The 22140-nt window shown below is 41.1% G+C and overlaps 1 protein-coding gene across 2 annotated transcripts in view; it reads left to right on the top strand.

The window, feature by feature from the left end:
• Positions 1 to 21536, top strand: part of dlg2 (discs, large homolog 2) — a gene marked incomplete at both ends in the record, with an annotated part of 222832 nt that extends 201296 nt beyond the window's left edge. The window contains 7 exons of one of the 2 annotated variants that reach the window (XM_083645377.1): positions 1137 to 1182; positions 5519 to 5569; positions 11053 to 11154; positions 16793 to 16965; positions 17093 to 17202; positions 18846 to 18937; positions 21430 to 21536. In XM_083645377.1, the coding sequence (XP_083501503.1) occupies positions 1137 to 1182; positions 5519 to 5569; positions 11053 to 11154; positions 16793 to 16965; positions 17093 to 17202; positions 18846 to 18937; positions 21430 to 21536 (681 nt within the window). The remainder of the gene's footprint in view (positions 1 to 1136; positions 1183 to 5518; positions 5570 to 11052; positions 11155 to 16792; positions 16966 to 17092; positions 17203 to 18845; positions 18938 to 21429) is intronic. The other variant, XM_083645376.1, reaches the window with a different exon arrangement.
• Positions 21537 to 22140: the final 604 nt, after the last annotated feature.

Raw genomic sequence — 22140 nt, 5'->3', positions numbered from 1 at the left:
ATTTTGACCCTTAGACCCTCCCTCAATACAGCAGGTGGGGCTGCGAGTGTGAAGTGGCACAGACTCTATTATGTAGTATGCGGAGTGCAGCAATTCAACATAATATTTGAATCTGGGGAGCGACTAAGTAGTTGTAGAATTATGGTCATTAATAAGTGTTTTATAATTAATAATAAACAGCCAATATGCTACTAATATGCATGCTAATAAGCAACTAGTTAATCGTGAATATGTGTACCTCAGTATAAAGTGTTACCCTATTTATTTATTTTGAATTACGGTCAGACAGACTGTCTCAGATGCTGATCAGCCACCCGGAGCGAAGCCAAGTCCAATGCAGTGCTTTTTTTTTAAAACAGAAATGTCTGCATCAAAAGTCTAACCCTAACCCCTTTTCTCACATCGTTCCACCCAGTTTCCCTACGGAGATCAATGAAGTTTCATCTCAGAGTTCCTATGCAAGGCTGGAAAGTCTGGAAAAGTATTAAATTTGAATTTGATCATTTCCACGTCTTGAATAGTTTGGGATTTTGGAGAAAAAAAAGTGAAAAGTATGGAAAATGTTGTGGTTCAGGTCCCATACATCCAACACATAATGATAGCTTTTATGTTGTTGTCGACCCACTTTGAATTCACAGTTTTTGTTGATGTGAAGATTAATGTTCTTACGCTCTTATTATCCAATGCATGCATTATATTAAATACTCACTAAAATCTAATCCAGTCAAGAACATAGGGTCTAAAATATGGAATTTTAAAATGGAAACTGTGCAAGAACCCTGACAATCACTTGACAAAATATTCAAAAGAAATCAAGGTCTGGAAAAAGTATGGAATGTTTTTTAACAGAAATATCTCCATCAAAAGTCTAACCCTAACCCCTTTTCTTGCATCACCTAACCCAGTTTCCCTACAGAGATCATTGAAGTTTCAGCTCAGCTATTGGCGGACATGTTGTGTTTGTCTCCCTCTGCTGGCTGTTCAGCATCTGGACAGGGACAGATGGGCTTTGGCCTGGCCTGCGTGTGGGCCCACAGCTCCCTCCTTTCAATGCCTCTCTTACCTTTCTCCTTATTTTGCGGCTGTTCCGCTTCCTCTCTTTCCTCGGCCCTGGCTCTCTTTGGACGGCCATGTAGGACATCCTGGGGATGGGTGATGATGGGTATGGGACAAAGACATTCAGTAAGTTGGTTCCAGGAATGGTTCTTCACCTCTACTTTCCACTCCCTCCCACCACAACAGCAACAGCTCCTCCCCGTCACATTTCCCCTTTGAATGCTTTTCTCAGTTTCCTTTTCATTTGTCTGAATTGTTGCATGCTGCATTTGGTGGATTTTTTCTTTGCTTCTCGGTTTGCAGTGCCTGCAATGTTGGTCACAAGGGGGCGGAGCGGGTTCTCAGAGCTCAAGGTTCGGTACGCACTTAAGTTTCGGGGTCACAGTTTGGTCTGTTTTGGGTGCAGCAAGGTAAAAACTGCCCATTTAAATTAGTTAATTAATATGAAATCCGGCCACCTTACAAAAAGGCTTTTAAAATGTTTTATAGCGATGAGAAATAAAACCCATGTGCAGGATTTCACATACATTTACTATTTGTTGTGAAACCGAATAGATCTCTTAATTCAACTGTCAAAGTTGGCAAATGCAAGTTAGCTTGGCTGCAAGGGTTAGTTTGGAAAATAAAAGCACAATAAGTGGGTTAGCTTTTGGCCTATAGTTCTTTTTGTTTTTAGATTATAGGCCCCCAAGTTGTTTTTGTATTTAAATTATAATTATAATTATTTTTTCACTTCTAAATCTCAAAAGCTTGGGTGGCGTACGGAAGAGATTTAAAAAAATATACTGTATATACAGTACCGTTCCACCCCTAATTGATGCCGATCTTCAAATGTTGATGGCGGTTAATGCATGTTTGCATGTCGCTTGACAGAATGTTCTTGTCATCCTTAACATGTGAGCACATCAGTTTAAACCAGGACTTTGACATTTGCTACAATTATGTCTATTTTGTGTGTAAGCTATGTTGTACCGTGTCTACTGTTGAGTTTGTGATACCTGAAGGTCCTATTGATGGTGGATGCGCCCTTGCCTGCTGATCAGGGACATTTGCACTGATTTGAAGGGATTTCTTGTTGTTTTGAATTTTTTGTTTAGTTCTCTGCATCTGGAACTTGGTGTATTTTACATCTGTTTCTCAGTTAACCTAAAATCAGCTGTCAGCATTGAAACCAATTGGTGGCAGCAACCACCTGCTCATTGAATACTCTGATTGCCAACTGAGATAGGTATTAAATGATCACAACTGTCTAACAGAAACAACAATCTTGTCCTAGTCTGATCGCGGGTCTTAGCGCTGTCATTGGTGCCGACCATTTCAGTCAGCAGCGGAAGAAAATGCCTTTCCGCTCCCTGCGAGCTCTGCCATAGAGAACCACAGGAATGAATCTGGAAGTATACTTCTGGGTTCGTCAGGAGAAATGTGAATGGGGTTTTAGAATGGGGATTTCACTTATATGCATAAAATAAGGTCTGTGGTTAACAAAAGTTTATGGGAATGCGAATTTGGGTTCAGCAGGATAATCTTCACAAACATTAATAACTTTTATGACTTTTGGAACGTAAATGCATTTGGGGTTTTTTAACGCTATTTTTAGAAAACGCTTCAAAAGGCAGAATAGAATAGAACTTGAATTGCCTCACGACCAGGGCCGGTGGTATTTGTTTTCGGTGCATACAGGATGTAGAAATAGACACTGCATCAGAGTTACATCACATAAGTGCATCACAATAAAGTGCAACCAGACCAGGAGGCATTTGTTTACTCTCAACTTCTTTAATTGACTGAGGAAATACAATCTCTGAGAAAAGTGATTAACGTTTGTGAAGATTATCCTGCTGAACCCAAATTTGTGTTCCCATAAACTTTTGTTAACCACAGACCTTAGGCTATTTGACGCATTTAAGTGAAATCCCCATTCTAAAACCCCATAGACTTTTCCACTGACGAACCAAAATGGCGGCGATTTCTGGTTAAGCCTACAAAAATATGTCATCCCTGCGGTACTCTATTGGCTCCGACCCATTCCGACCATTTCAGTCGGAGCAGAAAGGGATATACTTCCACTCCCTGCGTGTCGCTCTCAAATGCCTCCGCCACTGTGAAACAACAACAACGCTAGCTTGTTGCTACACGCTGAAAATGGCAAGTTTTGATGAAGATTTGGATTGTGCAATAAAGCAGGCCTGGTTGGTACTTTCAGTGGATGGTTGTAAAGATAACAGAGTATTTTTTTTCCCGCAAGACCAATGTGAGAGTAAGAGCAGCCAGACTCCCTCCTACGCTGGTACAGCGTGAAACAGAGATAGTCTGTCAAGCGAGACTAATCTTGTCCAAACCCCACCACATTTGTTCGACTTCTCTTGTAATTCCCTGCTGAACAGCGGCATGCTTCCCCTGTCTTTTCTTTACAGTAAATGTTTATAACAGCAGATATAGTAGTGATGGTCAAATCTTTCAAACGTATTCAGTAGAGAAATGGATTCTTCGATTCATTTAGTACATTTCGATCAAATTACTTATTGGTTGTGTATGGATCTCATCAATCTGGGAACCCATCAATTAAACAACAGCAACAACAACAACAAATCTACGATTCTAGGATCTCATTCACTGGAAGTAAATCAGCGCCCTGACTTAGCTCAGCTCAAATGACATGACATTGTTCACAAGCCTTCCTAATGGTTCATGTAATGTTCACCTACATGAGATGGATTGTGTTCAACCCGGAGTCCTGCACGGGTTTTGCAAACCCGCACGCGCAAAGCTCAGCATGACCGGACCCATTACCCACAATTATCTTGAAGTCAAAACCGGACACGACCCGTTAATATAAGACCCGCGACCTGACCCGTTACCCATGATTAAACACCCAGGCTACACATACTGTATTAGCCGCTGAGAGGCTAAGTAGGGAAGGCTATCTGTCCGACTCATTGGCTAGACTCCACGGCTGAGTTTTGAATGTTTATTTTGTGCAGTCTGTAGCATCAAACAATGCAGTATGCATGCATGCATGAAACAATGGCAGTTGTGTAGAAACAACATGTAAAACGTACAGTCAACAAAAAATAAAAGTATATTTTTTTTACCCATTACACGTTTTTGTGGGTTACCCGGCGGGTTCCTGACCCGGTGCAGGACTGTGGCACCCTGGCCCCTGGCATTCATACACAATTTGTCATACTGTACAGTCATACTGTCATACTGTATGTAGTTAGTCATCTCAATATAAGTCATATAGACATATTTACATTTATGAACCTTTCAGATCGTATGTACTCTTGTTATGGAATGGAATTTCATCACTCCTCATCCTGCATAAACATTTTCAGCCAATATGAAAACAATGACCAATTATTGATTGAAGCCAGGAGTCGGGAAGTTGTCTTAAAAGAATGTATTCAGCCAAAACATATACTCCTGTAAACTTCATTACAGGAGGACTGCGATCTTCTCAGTATACATGATGTATGGAATACAGAGGTTACAGAATGCAGTAAAGATATAACAGTTGTCATGGTTCTTATACTGAGGCAGAGAGGAGAGAGAGAGAGGAGGGAGGGAGATTTGAAGTACACAGCACACTCAAGATTGTGTGGCGTGTGTGTGACAGCAAGGTCAGCCACGTGTGACATGACATGTTACTGTGGGCAGAGGGTGAAATCTGCTTTTACCTATGTATGTATGCAGAGGCAACAGATAAGCTGTCTGTCTGTAGATTATGCTGCCCTACAAATCCTAACCGCAGTAACTACACTAACAATGAAACTGAGAAAAATGGCTTTAAAGTTTTTTGACTGTCCAGTCAAATGAGTTATAGGTTGAAAAGTGATAATGTGCGTAAGTATTTTTTATGGCTAAAAAACATGATCAATTATTTGACCTATGACCCCAAAAATGCAGATACTGCACTCTGTGTATTCCTTAAACAGATATATAGGTAGTACAAATGCAAAGCGCAGTAACTACAATCTAGTGTCCTTTTACTGTCTTTCATGAGAAAATCGTAATCTGTTTTGATTTTGATACCACATTATATCTGTATTTAATTGTTTTATTGTTTACATGTTTCAAACATTTAAATAGATGAGTAACAGAGAAATTCAGGGAATCCTGATTGGATTGTATAACTACTAGTCATGGGAGTAATTGCAACATGTTTCAGAACCTGTAGCCAAATTATCATAAATAACTAAAATAACACTTCGATGTTGCCAGAATGACACAAATAGGGCTATTTGTGCTATTTTGAGCACAAAATGTACTATGTTGCAGATAGCCATATGACTCCCATTCATTCAACGCAGGACTGTTGGTGTCAGCATGCTACATCATTAGAAATGATTTCCTGCTGCAGTAATTATGATGGGATGTGTTTTGATAAATGGCATGTTGCCTTGGTCAGAATGAGTGTTTGTCCCAACAAGGTAGTAAAGCTTTCTACTGTGTGTCCCACCAGGGAGTCAAGAAGAGCTCATTCTCTCATATGAGCCTGTGATGCGACAAGAAAGTAAGTAGTCACACTTCGGGCTGCACAACATCCCCCCAAAAATCATATTGTGATTATTGATTGAGTATTGCTATCGGATTGAGATATGCGATACGATTTTAGTGGGAATGCTAATATTTGCATTTCATTTTCTCTGAAAAAAAATAAATATATATACATATATATAAAAATGATGATGTGATTTTTACTGGGGTCTGTACCAAACAAGCATGTTCCCTTACGTCTGGAGAATATGATTTGTAGATCGGGGCATCTCTGTAGCACCACAAACATTTTACCTTTATCAAATTGCAGCTGCTCCTGCGATTTGGATATTGCACTTGGCCATAGCCGCGGGACGGCATTTATACTGGGGGGGCTGAGAAAAAAAAGAGGGAGGGGAGCACAAATGAACAAGCAGGAATGACGGTGAGCAACTCTATAGTGTATAAACAGCTGAGCAGTGCAGCACAGAGCTGTCCACGGTGCTGATCACCATGGCAACAGTAAACAATCAACGACGTAGAAGAAAGTGAAGGCGCGCACATATAGCCAGACACAAATGTATGCTGCACGGCGGCAGCTTTAAAAACTCACATTATACACATAACACATAGCCAATAAGCTCAATCTCAAATGCATGCTGCACGATGGCAGCTTTTAAAAAAAATCATATTATACACATAACAAACACATAGCCAATAAGCCCAATCTCAAAAGATAAACATAACGTTATATTGTCTTACCTTTAGCACCTGCCTCCCACAACTCCAAATGTGGCCTTTCTCTCTGGGTTGGTACTGATGAATGTCTTTATCAGGGCATCGGTGTCCAGGCTGTCCAAAATATCGCCATGCACATGCATCAAAGCGAAGTGCGTCAGTCTTTTTTGCGTCATTGTTGTGCGTAAATATGTCTTGAGATGGCGCAGAGCGGAAAATGTCCTCTCCGACGAAGCAGCGGAGATGGGGAGATTAGGCAAAGCTTTATGAGGTTTTCAGTTTCTTTGAAAAGAGACCTTGTTTGTGGATGGAGTTTAGCCATCATTGTGGCTACGTCTTTTACAGTGTTACAGAGAGAATCACCACGACATCTCAGGGGGATGCGCGGGGAGGGGGAGGGAAGCTATTGCCACCGTTTGCTCTTTGTTGGCTGCCTCAATAACTGGTTGCTAGCTGGTTGTGGAGGACGTGGCGCTGGAGCGACATCGGCTTGAATTGGAGGGACACAGCTCCTGTCAATACGCTTGGGAGGCCGAGGCTGCGGCTGAGTGCGAGGCGAGGAGGGCAGCAGGTGACGCCGCAGGTGGTTGCACCTCTGCTGCTACGGAAGTGCTGGTACTCGGACTTGGTTCCGAGTCTGCCTCCGCTTGGCCCGCCAACTCGCTTAAAGGGATAGTTTGGTTTGTTTGAAGTGGGGTCCTATCAGCTAGTTCGATACACTAACTTAATTAGGTACAGTGTTCTGGAGGCTGGGCGCATTGTGTAACGAGACCCGGCACTCAGAGCAGCAGCCAAACCAGCTTTTTCTCTGTAAGTACGGGGGGTCAACAACTAAAACGTAATTTAGCCACCTAAAACAACGGCCACCTAAACAAATCGATATCTGTGTACATGCACGCTCTATTTTGACAATTTTCAGCGCTTTACTTTTCCGCAAAACAGCAGTTTCATTCGGCACTGCTTTTTCTCCCAACCGTACAACTACCGTATTCCTCCGCTAAAAGCCAGCACAGAGCACAGAGCCGCGGTTTACAAAACAGGCTTAGAAGAGAGATAAAACACTGACTTACTTTAGAGACAACAAGTCACCTGGCCTCTCTGGTCTGGGACGTTTTCCACAATTTATCCTGGGAATGGTGAAAAAGGTCTGCAGGCGCATCTCTCTTTCTGCCTGTTCACTCTCTGCAAAAGTTTCTCTTCTGTATTCTCTCTGGTTCATAATTGTATCCTCTTGTCACCAAGGTGAATGGCATATCATCCTCGCTATCAAAATCACTCATATTTTCATTCGTGTATTCTATTTGTTGTGTCTTCACTAACAAGCCGGGAGAAATAAAATAACCCGAAATAACAGCTGATCTGTGGAGTAATCCAGCGCTGCAGCTTTGTGCAGGCTTTTAGCGGAGGAATACGGTAGTTGTACGGTTGGGAGAAAAAGCAGTGCCGAATGAAACTGCTGTTTTGCGGAAAAGTAAAGCGCTGAAAATTGTCAAAATAGAGCGTGCATGTACACAGATATCGATTTGTTTAGGTGGCCGTTGTTTTAGGTGGCTAAATTACGTTTTAGTTGTTGACCCCACGTACTTACAGAGAAAAAGCTGGTTTGGCTGCTGCTCTGAGTGCCGGGTCTCTTACACAATGCGCCCAGCCTCCAGAACACTGTACCTAATTAAGTTAGTGTATCGAACTAGCTGATAGGACCCCACTTCAAACAAACCGAACTATCCCTTTAACCTCTGTTTGTTTTGTTGAGGCTTTGCAAAAAAGTCAGAAATTCGCTTTTGCGCCATTTCGTCAGCTTTCTGTGAAGTCTGCTACGTAGCTACATGCGTGTGACAACAGCTAGCTGTGATTACAGTAGCCCCTCCCTTCCTGACATAGTGACCTTACGCTGAACTTGGTCATGTGTGTAGCATGGCACTGACCGTGCATTCCATTGCACTCGGAATTTCGGAAAAAATGACCTCCAACAGGGAAAAGTGCAATGGAACGGTCATTCAAGACGGAATTCCGAGTCGGAAACTCGGGCAGCATCCACCAAGTCCGAGTTTGCCGAGATAGACACTCTGATGTCACAATCAACATGGCGGCGCACAAATAGACACACAGGGTGATAAGTAAGAAGTTACTTTTTCACAAATGTTTCACTTTATGTAGTGTTTGTGTTATGAAGCAACTTTTGGTTGCCATTTTGATTCCCATACAGTTGATTTGTCCTTGATAGGCCATGTTCACATTACAGGCAAATCTGATTTGCTGATCAAGTCATTGATCATCATTATCTTGATTGGTTTCCCAAATCTGATTCGGGAGTGTGTCCGCACTGCCACAAATCTGATTCTCAAGTCGGATCTGTGTGTCCAGACGTAAACAGCCTATCTGCATTCGTTGCTATGGTAATGACGTGGGCATCAGTAAATACGTACGTTGGTGACGGGGTTTTCCTGCGCAGAAGCATTTGATGACAAGTTGCGAGTGACGTTCAAATCAGATTTGGTGGATCTGCGCGTCCGCACTGAAGTCACATCAGTCGAAAGAAGATTGGAAACTACCCCAATATGTGGTTTGGGACAAGTGACACAAATCAGACTTGGAGTGTCCAGACTCATAAAACCAATCTGGATAAAGTCATTAATAGGTCAATAAAATTCACAAATCAGATTTGGCCTCCTAGTCTGAACATGGCCATAGAAGCATGCGGTAGGTAGTTTACTTGTTACTGTCCATGTTTGTATTTTTCCGTGCAATTGCACTCGAACGCATTTAGAGCGGAACACGGAAATACTGCGTCAGAACTTCAGACACCTGACTTTCAATGGAAGGCACCGTGACACTGTGGACATTTGTTATTGTTGTTGCTGTTTTATTTGAACTTTGTGTCTTTTCATTTGTTTCCATTAGTGTCTACAATGAATGTTAATGCAATTGCATTAATTTTATTTATTTTTATATTTATTTTGTAACTTTATTTATTAGGTAGGCAAAATATTTTTTTCGGTCCTGCCAGCAGGGGTGCTGGCGCACCTGCAGCACCCGTACTTCCCGCGGTTATGCACTTGGCCATATTGCGATATCGATTAGATTAATTGTGCAGCCCTAGTCATACTGTTGTAACTGTATGAACATGTCTCAGCAATGTACCGGACTCAGGATGTATAACACTGTTATAGATTTAGGCAATGTCTCGTCATAGACGCTGGGGTAGCTGGCTGGGGGCGTGGTCAGGGTGGGGGAAATCCTCACGTTCACCCTATTCAGCATTAGCCTGGGTAAACCCAGCCTCCACGTGACCTGCTCTCAGACCTGCTAGAGCAGGTCTGAGAGCAGGTCACGTGGAGGCTAATTCAGCATAGTTAGCATTTAGCTGCTAGCCCAGCCCAGGCAGACAGGATCGGGGATCCAACCACCGCAGTAAACGCACATCTGAACAGATGTCTATGTACGTGCTGTTGAATCCCGAATCCTGTAGTGTAGAGCTGCAGCACTGTCCTTTGGTGAGTCAGCCCATTGAGATATATGCGTTTTTTCCCCCACCGTCTAGTCTCGTGTGCCAGCCGTAGTAACATTTTGTGGCCGTTCCCACACAGACCGACTGTATCTATTGTGTTACTGTTGTTGATGCGGTTCACTCCTTTATCATACTGACATTTTCATTTGAATATTGCAAATTTCCCTGGAAGGAAAATCTCTCTGGTAGCTGAACAAAGAGCGACTGTCCTAATCAACAGCACAAGTAAAGCAGCCTAGACATGGACACACGTCATTTCTCCAGCCAAATTGTTCAGTTAAGAAATGTGAGAAATGAGGTTGGAAGACAGACAACTATATATATATATATACCGGTATATATATATATATATATATATATAAAATATATATACCGTATATATATATATATATATATATATATATATATATATATATATATATATATATATATATATATATATATTTTCCCAGTTTCTCCTTCTCTGCAAATACTGAAATACAAATGGCTTGGAAGACTCCACCACTGAAGTCATAATGTTTGTCTTCTGAAAAATGCCAAATAACATCCAGTAGCTGTGTGCCTTTGACAGCTAAATATAATGTTTCAATAACCTTAATATAAAGCAGGGTAACAGGTGCCACTGCAGAAGATATAGCAGGCGGCTTATCAATGTGATGAAAACAGATTATGTGAGAGGGCTAGTCACATGGATTTTGACTCATTTAAAATCTGATATTTAGGAGGACTCATAAAAACGGAGTTGTTGTTTTTTCTTTCGCCCAACATGGTACTTTATATATTATATAGTATATATATATAGTATATATTATACTATAGTATACAGTGAGTGTAGTATAGGCCCTATGCTTGTAGTGACCCCCTTAGGTCAGTTAGGGTAACACAATAGATAAATGTTTTAAGTACTTTAAACATAAAAAATGTGTCTGTTTTGTTTGTCATAAAATCTGATATTTATAGGGAACAAGAGTGAAAGTTCTGGTTTTATTTTCATGGCTAAAGCATAAACTGATGCACAAAAGCACAGATAGACATTTACATGCATATAAGATCATACATCTCATACTACATTTCTACATACTCCGGATGTACCATGCAAATGAGAAATACAGCAGCCTACAATCAATCTCCAGATATACTCATTGATACATACAAAAAATATTCATGCAACCATAACTTAAATTCAAAACATACAGCTTTTACACAATGTTGCAATGGCTTTCAGCAAGCACATATCTTCCAGAACTTCATTCAATCTTTGTTTTTCCTTCCAGTTAACTACGCCAGACCCGTCATAATACTCGGACCAATGAAGGACAGAATCAACGATGATCTGATATCGGAGTTCCCCGACAAGTTTGGTTCTTGTGTGCCGCGTAAGTAGTGTATGGAAACACAGCAACAGTTAATGTTAATTGGCTTGTGGGCAACAGTGAAACAACAGATGATTTGACATTTCAGGTAGGATTCACCAAACTGTCTATAGATTTACCATGACGCTGTGTGGGGACAATGACTGGAAATGGGGAAGGGATGTGATGTCAGCGTTGAGCATGTGATTACCTCGCTGCTCCATGACCTGAATGTGAGTCATGAGTCAGGTGGTTGTGTGATATTTAGTTGAATGTGAGTCATGACACTGGTTATATTATATCCACTGTGGAGTCTGTGTGATATTTAGTTGAATGTGAGTCATGACACTGGTTATATTATATCCACTGTGGAGTCTGTGTGATATTTAGTTGAATGTGAGTCATGATGACACTGGTTATATTATATCCACTGTGGAGTCTGTGTGATATTTAGTTGAATGTGAGTCATGACGCTGGTTATATTATATCCACTGTGGAGTCTGTGTGATATTTAGTTGAATGTGAGTCATGACACTGGTTATATTATATCCACTGTGGAGTCTGTGTGATATTTAGTTGAATGTGAGTCATGATGACACTGGTTATATTATATCCACTGTGGAGTCTGTGTGATATTTAGTTGAATGTGAGTCATGACGCTGGTTATATTATATCCACTGTGGAGTCTGTGTGATATTTAGTTGAATGTGAGTCATGACGCTGGTTATATTATATCCACTGTGGAGTCTGTGTGATATTTAGTTGAATGTGAGTCATGATGACACTGGTTATATTATATCCACTGTGGAGTCTGTGTGATATTTAGTTGAATGTGAGTCATGACACTGGTTATATTATATCCACTGTGGAGTCTGTGTGATATTTAGTTGAATGTGAGTCATGACACTGGTTATATTATATCCACTGTGGAGTCTGTGTGATATTTAGTTGAATGTGAGTCATGACACTGGTTATATTATATCCACTGTGGAGTCTGTGTGATATTTAGTTGAATGTGAGTCATGACACTGGTTATATTATATCCACTGTGGAGTCTGTGTGATATTTAGTTGAATGTGAGTCATGATGACACTGGTTATATTATATCCACTGTGGAGTCTGTGTGATATTTAGTTGAATGTGAGTCATGACGCTGGTTATATTATATCCACTGTGGAGTCTGTGTGATATTTAGTTGAATGTGAGTCATGACACTGGTTATATTATATCCACTGTGGAGTCTGTGTGATATTTAGTTGAATGTGAGTCATGATGACACTGGTTATATTATATCCACTGTGGAGTCTGTGTGATATTTAGTTGAATGTGAGTCATGACGCTGGTTATATTATATCCACTGTGGAGTCTGTGTGATATTTAGTTGAATGTGAGTCATGATGACACTGGTTATATTATATCCACTGTGGAGTCTGTGTGATATTTAGTTGAATGTGAGTCATGATGACACTGGTTATATTATATCCACTGTGGAGTCTGTGTGATATTTAGTTGAATGTGAGTCATGACACTGGTTATATTATATCCACTGTGGAGTCTGTGTGATATTTAGTTGAATGTGAGTCATGACACTGGTTATATTATATCCACTGTGGAGTCTGTGTGATATTTAGTTGAATGTGAGTCATGACACTGGTTATATTATATCCACTGTGGAGTCTGTGTGATATTTAGTTGAATGTGAGTCATGATGACACTGGTTATATTATATCCACTGTGGAGTCTGTGTGATATTTAGTTGAATGTGAGTCATGATGACACTGGTTATATTATATCCACTGTGGAGTCTGTGTGATATTTAGTTGAATGTGAGTCATGACACTGGTTATATTATATCCACTGTGGAGTCTGTGTGATATTTAGTTGAATGTGAGTCATGATGACACTGGTTATATTATATCCACTGTGGAGTCTGTGTGATATTTAGTTGAATGTGAGTCATGATGACACTGGTTATATTATATCCACTGTGGAGTCTGTGTGATATTTAGTTGAATGTGAGTCATGACACTGGTTATATTATATCCACTGTGGAGTCTGTGTGATATTTAGTTGAATGTGAGTCATGATGACACTGGTTATATTATATCCACTGTGGAGTCTGTGTGATATTTAGTTGAATGTGAGTCATGACACTGGTTATATTATATCCACTGTGGAGTCTGTGTGATATTTAGTTGAATGTGAGTCATGATGACACTGGTTATATTATATCCACTGTGGAGTCTGTGTGATATTTAGTTGAATGTGAGTCATGATGACACTGGTTATATTATATCCACTGTGGAGTCTGTGTGATATTTAGTTGAATGTGAGTCATGATGACACTGGTTATATTATATCCACTGTGGAGTCTGTGTGATATTTAGTTGAATGTGAGTCATGATGACACTGGTTATATTATATCCACTGTGGAGTCTGTGTGATATTTAGTTGAATGTGAGTCATGATGACACTGGTTATATTATATCCACTGTGGAGTCTGTGTGATATTTAGTTGAATGTGAGTCATGACACTGGTTATATTATATCCACTGTGGAGTCTGTGTGATATTTAGTTGAATGTGAGTCATGATGACACTGGTTATATTATATCCACTGTGGAGTCTGTGTGATATTTAGTTGAATGTGAGTCATGATGACACTGGTTATATTATATCCACTGTGGAGTCTGTGTGATATTTAGTTGAATGTGAGTCATGACACTGGTTATATTATATCCACTGTGGAGTCTGGGTGATATGTAGTTGTTATTCCACATCAACGTCACCATTTCCATCAACTCAGTGTTTCACAATTCAGCGTAGAGCCACCTAAAGCCATTCAAACACAAGGAAGAATAGACTCAAATATTAACATGGCCCCATTTAGATACTATTAGACATCACTTTTTTTTATCAAGCCCCCCCCCCCCTCATTGTACTCTCTGGGGAGAGTTGTAGACTAGCACATGTGCAGTCGCCAGCCGCTTGTTTTCACCTGACAGCGAGCAGTTTCACTGGGAGACGAAGCATGTGCGGAGGAACACGTTATTCCCCCCAGTTCCCCTCCCCCCCCCCGGAAACTGACCAGAGGAGGCGCTAGTGCAGCGACAAGGACACATACCCTTAATCCGGGTTCCCACCCGCAGACACAGCCAATTGTGCCTGTATGTATCTACCGCTGCACTACCAGGTTGCCCTAGGCACCATTTAGATTTTTTTTTCTGATTCCCCCCCATTTTCTCCCCAATTGTACTTGGCCAATTTCCCCCCCTGCTGCCCCAGTCGCTGCTCCACCCTCTGCCGATCTGGGGAGAGCCGTAGACTAGCACCACGCTTCCTCCGACACATGCGCAGTTTCCAGCCGCTTCTTTTCACCTGACAGCGGGAAGCTTCACTGGCAGGACGTAGCACGTGGGAGGATCACGCTATTCCCACCAGTTCCCTTTCGCCCCGACCAGGCGCCCTGACTGACCAGAGGAGGCGCTAGTGCAGCGACCAGGACACATACACATAATCCGGCTTCCCACCCGGAGACACGGCCAATTCTGCCTGTATGAACGCCCGACCAAGCCGGAGGTATCACGGGGGCTCGAACTAAGGAATCTACCACTGCATTACCAGGTTGCACCTAGGCACAATTTAGATATTAACTCTTGGACATACTTAAAGGAAAAAGTATTTTAACGGTTCCTCATTTATTTATCGCATTAAATATTGATCCAGTGTGTGTGTTTTTGTGTGTGTGCATCTTAGTGTTGTGGCCCCATTTTCACTCATCTTATGGAATCACCTCATTCCCCTGTGAACCGTGGAATGTTTTTCTTTGGCCAGGACAGTTTTCTTTTTGCATGTTTTAATTTACCCATCTCTTTTATTTCAATTTACCCTTTAAACCATATAAAGCTGCTAACAGTTCAGGGCACCAAGGTAAGTGAGTCCATAAGTTAAGTTTATTTTTCTTTCTTTCTTTCTTTCTTTCTTTCTTTCTTTCTTTCTTTCTTTCTTTCTTTCTTTCTTTTTTTAGAAAGTGAGTCAGCAAGTGATCCCTTCCATAAATACTCCCACTAGAATTACAGTTCGTATAGAATAATAGTTTAAAGCCGTTTCATGAAAACTATTAATAAAGAAAAAAACATCGCATGGATGCATAACTGGGACGTATCCTCAGTGATGTACCCCATATTAGTGTTGGGAAAGATGCGTGAAAGGGTCTATAATGTACAGTATGTTAAAAATTAATGTATATTTATCAGACAATAGTAGACTTACCGTACTGCCTTTGTAGAAGCACAGTCATAATCACTCAGCTGCCTTCCTTTAAAGATATCCATTGACATTTGCCCTAGAAATAACACAAATACAACTGTTGCAAAAAAATAATAATTCTGCAGCATCCATTTTCCAACACAATGTGTGAAGGAAACAGATTTTTTTCTAACAACGTTAGAATAACCTGCACTCCAGGTATAATCAATACAAAGTGCAAAGGAGTGCTTTTCGATGTGCCAGAAAAACCTTTGATACAACTGTTAATATCCTATTTTTGTCCCCATTTTCTCACTACTGCAAATTTCGTATAAGTGAAAAATGTTTTTGGATATCTGTAGGGCAGTGTTTCTCAAACTTTTTCAGACCAAGGACCACTTAACCAATAAAAAAAACATCCCCAAAAACAATAGGCCTACTACTTCAACTGTAAATTACAAATTACAGGCTAATTAAATGACAAATAGCATTAAGGCTGTACAATTAATAACATTTCTGGCTTCCCACAATTATGAAAACAAGATAACCGATATAAAAAATATATACAATTTATTTTAGTCCTTTTTTTTTTTTACATTTATTTCTCCTTTTCAGTTCAAATATATTCAAAGTTCAAAGAAAGTTTTTTCAAGTTCAATAAATGCACAATGTTGCCAAAGTCAAATAGGCTATCTGTTGCCATCTTAAAGTTGCATTCAGTGATGTTTTTGTATTCAAATAAGTGCTAAATGGCTCTATATTCTGACAGCAATCACTGAAATAGAGTGTTTGAGTAACTTGGAACTCCCAACCCCCGCTGTACTCTGTCTCTCTCCTGTAGCCCTGCATGCAGAGTGGACCTATCTCTGCAACCGTAACTCATAGGGACTTGGGGGTGGTGGTGTTGGATTCGGGGTGAAAAAATACATATAGTCCTTAATAGGCATCGCGATCTGACCTTCCCTTTCCCAGAAAACGTAACATTTCTGTGATTGGATAGTGGGAGGGGAAAAAAGGGAAAAAAAGATAAATCTACTCGCGGACCACTAGGGCACGACCGAGGGTCCGCGGACCACTGTTTGAGAAACACTGCTGTAGGGGGACACTCTGGTTCCAGATGCAAGAAAGTGTAATTTATTTGACAACGGTTTCGGCCATAGCCTTTGTCAAGTCTCATGACTACGGCCGAAACCGTTGTCAAATAAATTACACTTTCTTGCATCTGGAACCAGAGTGTGCAGCTTCCCCTTCTTCTATGACAACTTTGCTCCATTGCCAGCACCTCACTGACACTTTCTGCGGTGTGCATTCTCTTCCTCTCCACTACGAATAATTACTTTACCATGTCCATTCTGAGGAATCTGTATAATTGCAATAAACAAATAAATTAATAAACTCTCTCCCTTGCAACAAAGACACCACTCGACAGAAGAGGGACTATGAGGTGGATGGTCGAGACTACCACTTCGTCATGTCCAGAGAGCAGATGGAGAAGGACATCCAGGAGCACAAGTTCATTGAGGCGGGGCAGTACAACGATAACCTGTACGGGACCAGTGTACAGTCTGTGAAATACGTGGCTGAACGGGTGAGAAACTGCTTATCAACGCTGCAGTAGGAACATTTTGGCTTTCACTTTTAAAATGATAAAACATATGAAATTGGTTGCTTTTGGGGTTAGTCCCTTCTGAATCCCTTTCCTGCCTCTGCCTCAGGGTAAACACTGCATACTGGATGTGTCCGGAAATGCCATCAAACGGCTACAAGTAGCACACCTCTATCCCATTGCCATCTTCATAAAACCTAAGTCTATTGATTCATTAATGTGAGTATTAACCTTGTCCTTTATTACCAACCACATATGATTCCCCCCCTAATAACACAGCATTCCACTAGTGCTAAGGCTGGGTTTTGTAAAAATAATAATTACGATACCAGTACCAATACCACTACCCTTAAAGCAGTGGTTCCCAACCTTAGGGTTGCGACCCTAAGTGGGGTCGCCTGGAATTCAAATAGGGCCGCCTGACATTTCTTTCTTTTTTTTCTTTTTCTTTTTTACACCAGCCCCAATTTAATACTACCGAAGATGATTAGGGTCACTTGCGATTTTTTTTTATTTTTTTTTACTTATTTTTTTGTTCTGAATTTAAAGTGATAATCTCTAAGATTTCAGCTTTGTTCTCTTGGGTGACATCTATGGCGATGAGTGGTAATTGCAGGTGAAATCCAAACAGTGTTGTCATGTGACATTACTAATGTCACATAATGTCACAATATACTGCAAAGGCTTCCATCAATGGACCATAGCCTCAATCAACATTGTGAGTGACTCTTAATTATTATTATTTTATTTAGATGCAATTTTTTGAGATTATAACTTTAAATCAGAATTCTGAGAATTCATCAGTGACATAGTGATGTCACTGATGACATCATCGATGGTGTACCGGAATTTGAATGTCACGGGTCCCTAGATTTTTGCGATGTCAAAATAGGGTCACAAGCCAAAAAAGGTTGGGAACCCCTGCCTTAATGTGATATAGATACCAATAGAGTACTTCATACGACAGTTTTTTTTCTTTTCTTTTTGTGTGTGTGTGGCCTCTCTTTTATACATCCATGATCTCAGCACGCTGATCTCAGCACGCTGAACTGCCAACTTTGTCACATACACCGCACTTGACTTCACCACAGACTGTATGGGATGTAGCTGCTGCAGTAGTGGGCCACTCACACATCACATTAAACCAAAGAACGCTTGCGGTAATTGGCTGTGAGCAAAACTATATAAATAATAATTTTTTTGACTGGAGAAGTTTCAATACTAGTTGGTACTGGGTTATTGAAGAAGAATCAGACGGACAAACCCATCTTTATTTGTCACACGACACCCATTACAAACCATGCATGCAGGGCCACACACACACACTCATGCCAGCGGTGGCTGGTGCAATACAGTCCCTGCTCATTTTGACCCAGACATGGCATGCCCTTCCTCCAGGGGGGCAGCCAGGAGCAGTGGGCAGCTTTACAGTATATAGCGCCCGGGGGCCAACTTCTATCGTAGTCGTCGGTAGTCATGTGACGATCTTCTGCATGTTTTTAGTAGGGGTCCATACCGATGTTGTATGGACGAACCCCAGGAGAGCACGGGGAGAACATGCAAACTCCACACAGAAAGGCCGTTTCATGAGATAGCCCACCCGGGGAGTAGGCACTGAAGAGAAGGGGGGGACGTACCCTCAGCGCTCACAGCGTCCAAGGTGGGAATCGAACCCAGGACCTTCTAGCTGTGAGGCGACAGCGCTACCACTGCGTCACTGTGCCCCCTTATTTCGGACGATACCATAACGTATTGAGTACCGACCCCCAGCCCCAACTAGTACACGTTATTTGGAAAACTTATTTTGAAGGTGTGGTGAAATAGTGAGTGTGTGATGTTGTCCACCCTCCCTCTCTTCCTAGGGATATGAATAAGAGACTGACAGAGGAGCAAGCCAGGAAGACGTTCGACAGGGCCATGAAGCTGGAGCAGGAGTTTGGCGAATTCTTCACAGGTACGATATTAATAAGTAGCAGTCTAATATAGGGATTTGTTGAAGCGTCCCTCACTGCACCCCATCGTAGTGGCATACTGATATATGAGCGCGCTCTGCATGTGTTTGTTCAGCAGTAAGGGAAAAGATTAGACCTTTTTGCTAAATGGACTGGTTCAAAGGGGGAACTCAAAATCAGCAATAGATACAGTCGGTCTGAGTGGGAACGCCCACTAAATGTTACTACGGGTGGCGCGCGAGACTAGACCGTGGGGTAAAACCCCCCATATATCTCAATGGGCTGATTCACCAAAGGACGGTGCTGCGGCTCTACACTACAGGATTGGGGATTCAAAAGCAGGTACATCGACGTCTGTTCGGATGTTATGTTCACTGCGGGGGTTGAGTCCCTGATCCTGTCTGCCTGGGCTGGGCTAGCAGCTAAATGCTAACTCTACTGCATTGGAAGAATGGGGGGATTTACCCCACGCTCATCCATTGAACACGCGTCTATGACGAGACACTGACTGAATCTATCCAGGCAGTCTGTAGAAGGCTGAAGTGCCGCCAAGCAGGCCGGTTGATCGAAAGCAATCCTTTTGATTCTCTCTTCTACCCGTTTAATATAAGCCAGCGTGAGCTTTTTGCACGTGTAGCTTGTCTGATTTTCTTGGAGCCTCATCCAGACTTAGGCTGTGTGTCCATATAGCTTCTTTTTCTGACAGTTAAACGCTGGAAGTATGCTGGGGAGTGCTGATCCCAGTGCACAATATGCAATCAAGCAGATTAAAAATAATGTTAGAAAGCTAGCTTGATAGCTAACAAGCTAACAACACACGTTCTGTGATAAAAGCACAACACTTACCAGAAATATGAAGTGTCTAGCCAATCTGCTCCCACAATTGAGCCTTTCTGTCTCTGTTGTGATAGTTTCTCCATATGATTAGTTGCCAGAAAAGGAGCATCCAACACCAGCATCTTTCTGAATAGTTAAAATATTTTCAGCTGGAAGTGCTGGGAGCCGGCGCACAAAAACCCCGGCACGCTGGTTGCAGCGCACTTTCTCTAGACGTCCGTATGCGCCCGCATACGCTCTCTCCTCATTGGAAACAACTGAAAAAAGACACTGGAGCTGAGGAAAAGAAGCTATATGGACACTGTAGCTTAAAGGAAAAGTTCACCCAAAAATGAAAATTCTATCATTATACTCACCCCCATGCCGGTGAAAGGATGGGTCAAGTTTTTTAATCCACAAAACATTTGTGGAGTTTTCCAGGAAAACAGAGTTATAGCTCCTAAACAATTGAAGTGAATGGTGTCCAAATTTATAAAAAAAAAAGACAAAGAAAAAAGCTCCCAGCTACAATGAAGATTTCAGCTAAAAACAGGGTGTAAATGACGTCTTTTCAATTAAACTTGGCATCTCAGGGCTTCTGGAGACTTGGATTACATCAGACGTCTGAAAGTTGGTCACCATTCACTTCAATTGTTTAGGACAATGCTGTAACGGTGTTTGCCTGGAAAACGCCACTAAAACACTTCACCCGACCTTCCACTGGCATGAAGGTGAGTAGATAATGACTGAATTTTCATTTTTTGGTGAACTTATCCTTTAATGTTCAAGTTGACTCCAGTGTTATAAAAGGGAACTCTGTGTGGAGTAGGGTTAGGACAATATATTAGGCTGATCTTGGCCTTGTATTATATATCAGATATGGTCCAGTAAGTGTTGTCCACCTCCAATGTGATACAGTGTATTTGATTACATATTTAGTAGAATTGATCAATACTACACTGGTTGTCTATGGGATGCCCTTAACTTGACATTTTTTGTTTAGATTCCACATAAGTATGCATGAATATGTGATTAGCAGTAGCAGCAGTGTTAATAGTACTAGGAGTATTGCATAAGAAAATGATGTGGAAAATAACATGTGAATTCACAGCACGTGTGCTTTTTGGACACATGCCGATTTTGCATGTGAAATTCATTTTTCACACATTGAACAAACACATGATAAAACACATTACAAACTGACACATGTAATGTCAGGAAAAAAACAACATGAAACAAATTACAGGGTTCTCAGTGTTGTAACAGTAATTAACCTTGATTCGTGTCTCATACTATGCCATGTTGGGTCCTTGAATTTGAGGGAATTGGGCCTGGAAAGTCCTTGAATTTGATGTTTAGGAAGGTGTGGGAACCCTGAAATTTTTGATGTGAAAACCAAAAAGCACGTGCTTTGAAGTCACACGTTTGACATGTGACTTTTTAGTAAGGGCATGCATGATCCTAGATTCTTGGCATTAAATCAAATGTAAAGATATGTAATGTAATAACCTAGTTTTGAAGCATTTTATATAGGAGAACCAAAGAGTTTAATCCCATATTTAGCACTTTGGCAACTATGCAGCTTCAGGAGTGAAAAGTTGCATGCATAACTCTGAAGTTGGTGTACCTGTCCAACTCCAAGTTCCACCATACATAAATAGTCCACTTTGCTTTGCAGCCCTGGTTCAAGGAGACACCTTAGAGGACATTTATAACCACTGCAAACTGGTCATAGAGGAACATTCAGGACCCTATATCTGGATCCCTTCAAAGGAGAAACTATAATAACGCATCACCCTGGCAGCGAGTTTGGACTGCTAGACACTAGTAATAATTTGTAACATATGATAACTGTATGGCGATGAATAGTCTTCATAAATAATTATTGTGAATATTGTTTTTTGTTTGTTTTTTGTTTTTATTTTTTGGAAGGAGGGGTTATTGTTTCTTTTTCACTCTCAACATGAATGTTCCTGAATGTATACCACAAAAGTGTTAGAAAATTTTAGGTCTTGAAACATTGAACCGTTTGTATATTTGTTGATTTATTTATTTATTTGCAACAACAAAAACAACAAAAAAGAAAAGAAATACAATGACAATAAATATGGGGTACGTGTGGAAGTTGAAATGGGAAACTGGAGATGGCATATACAGTGCAAACATCTTTGCTTGGCCAACGCAGGATGGGAAATAACACGTTTTCTATGCCTCTGACAACCTCCGCCCGCCTTCACTCCACAGCGCCACGTAGAAACGCGTCATCAGAATCTTCTCGCCGTTCCGGGTTTTGCATATATGCATTTGCACGGGCTCATCTTGTTCTGTTTGCATTTACTCCTTGAATTATTTATCTCTTCCTTTCACGACACGGGCGAATCCAGGTTTG

This window comes from Poromitra crassiceps (genome assembly GCF_964638095.1).
Source record: "Poromitra crassiceps genome assembly, chromosome: 1".
NCBI classification, from domain to species: Eukaryota; Metazoa; Chordata; class Actinopteri; order Beryciformes; family Melamphaidae; genus Poromitra; species Poromitra crassiceps.
Note: the sequence above shows the minus strand (reverse complement) of the source record. Positions and strands in the feature narration are given on the sequence as shown.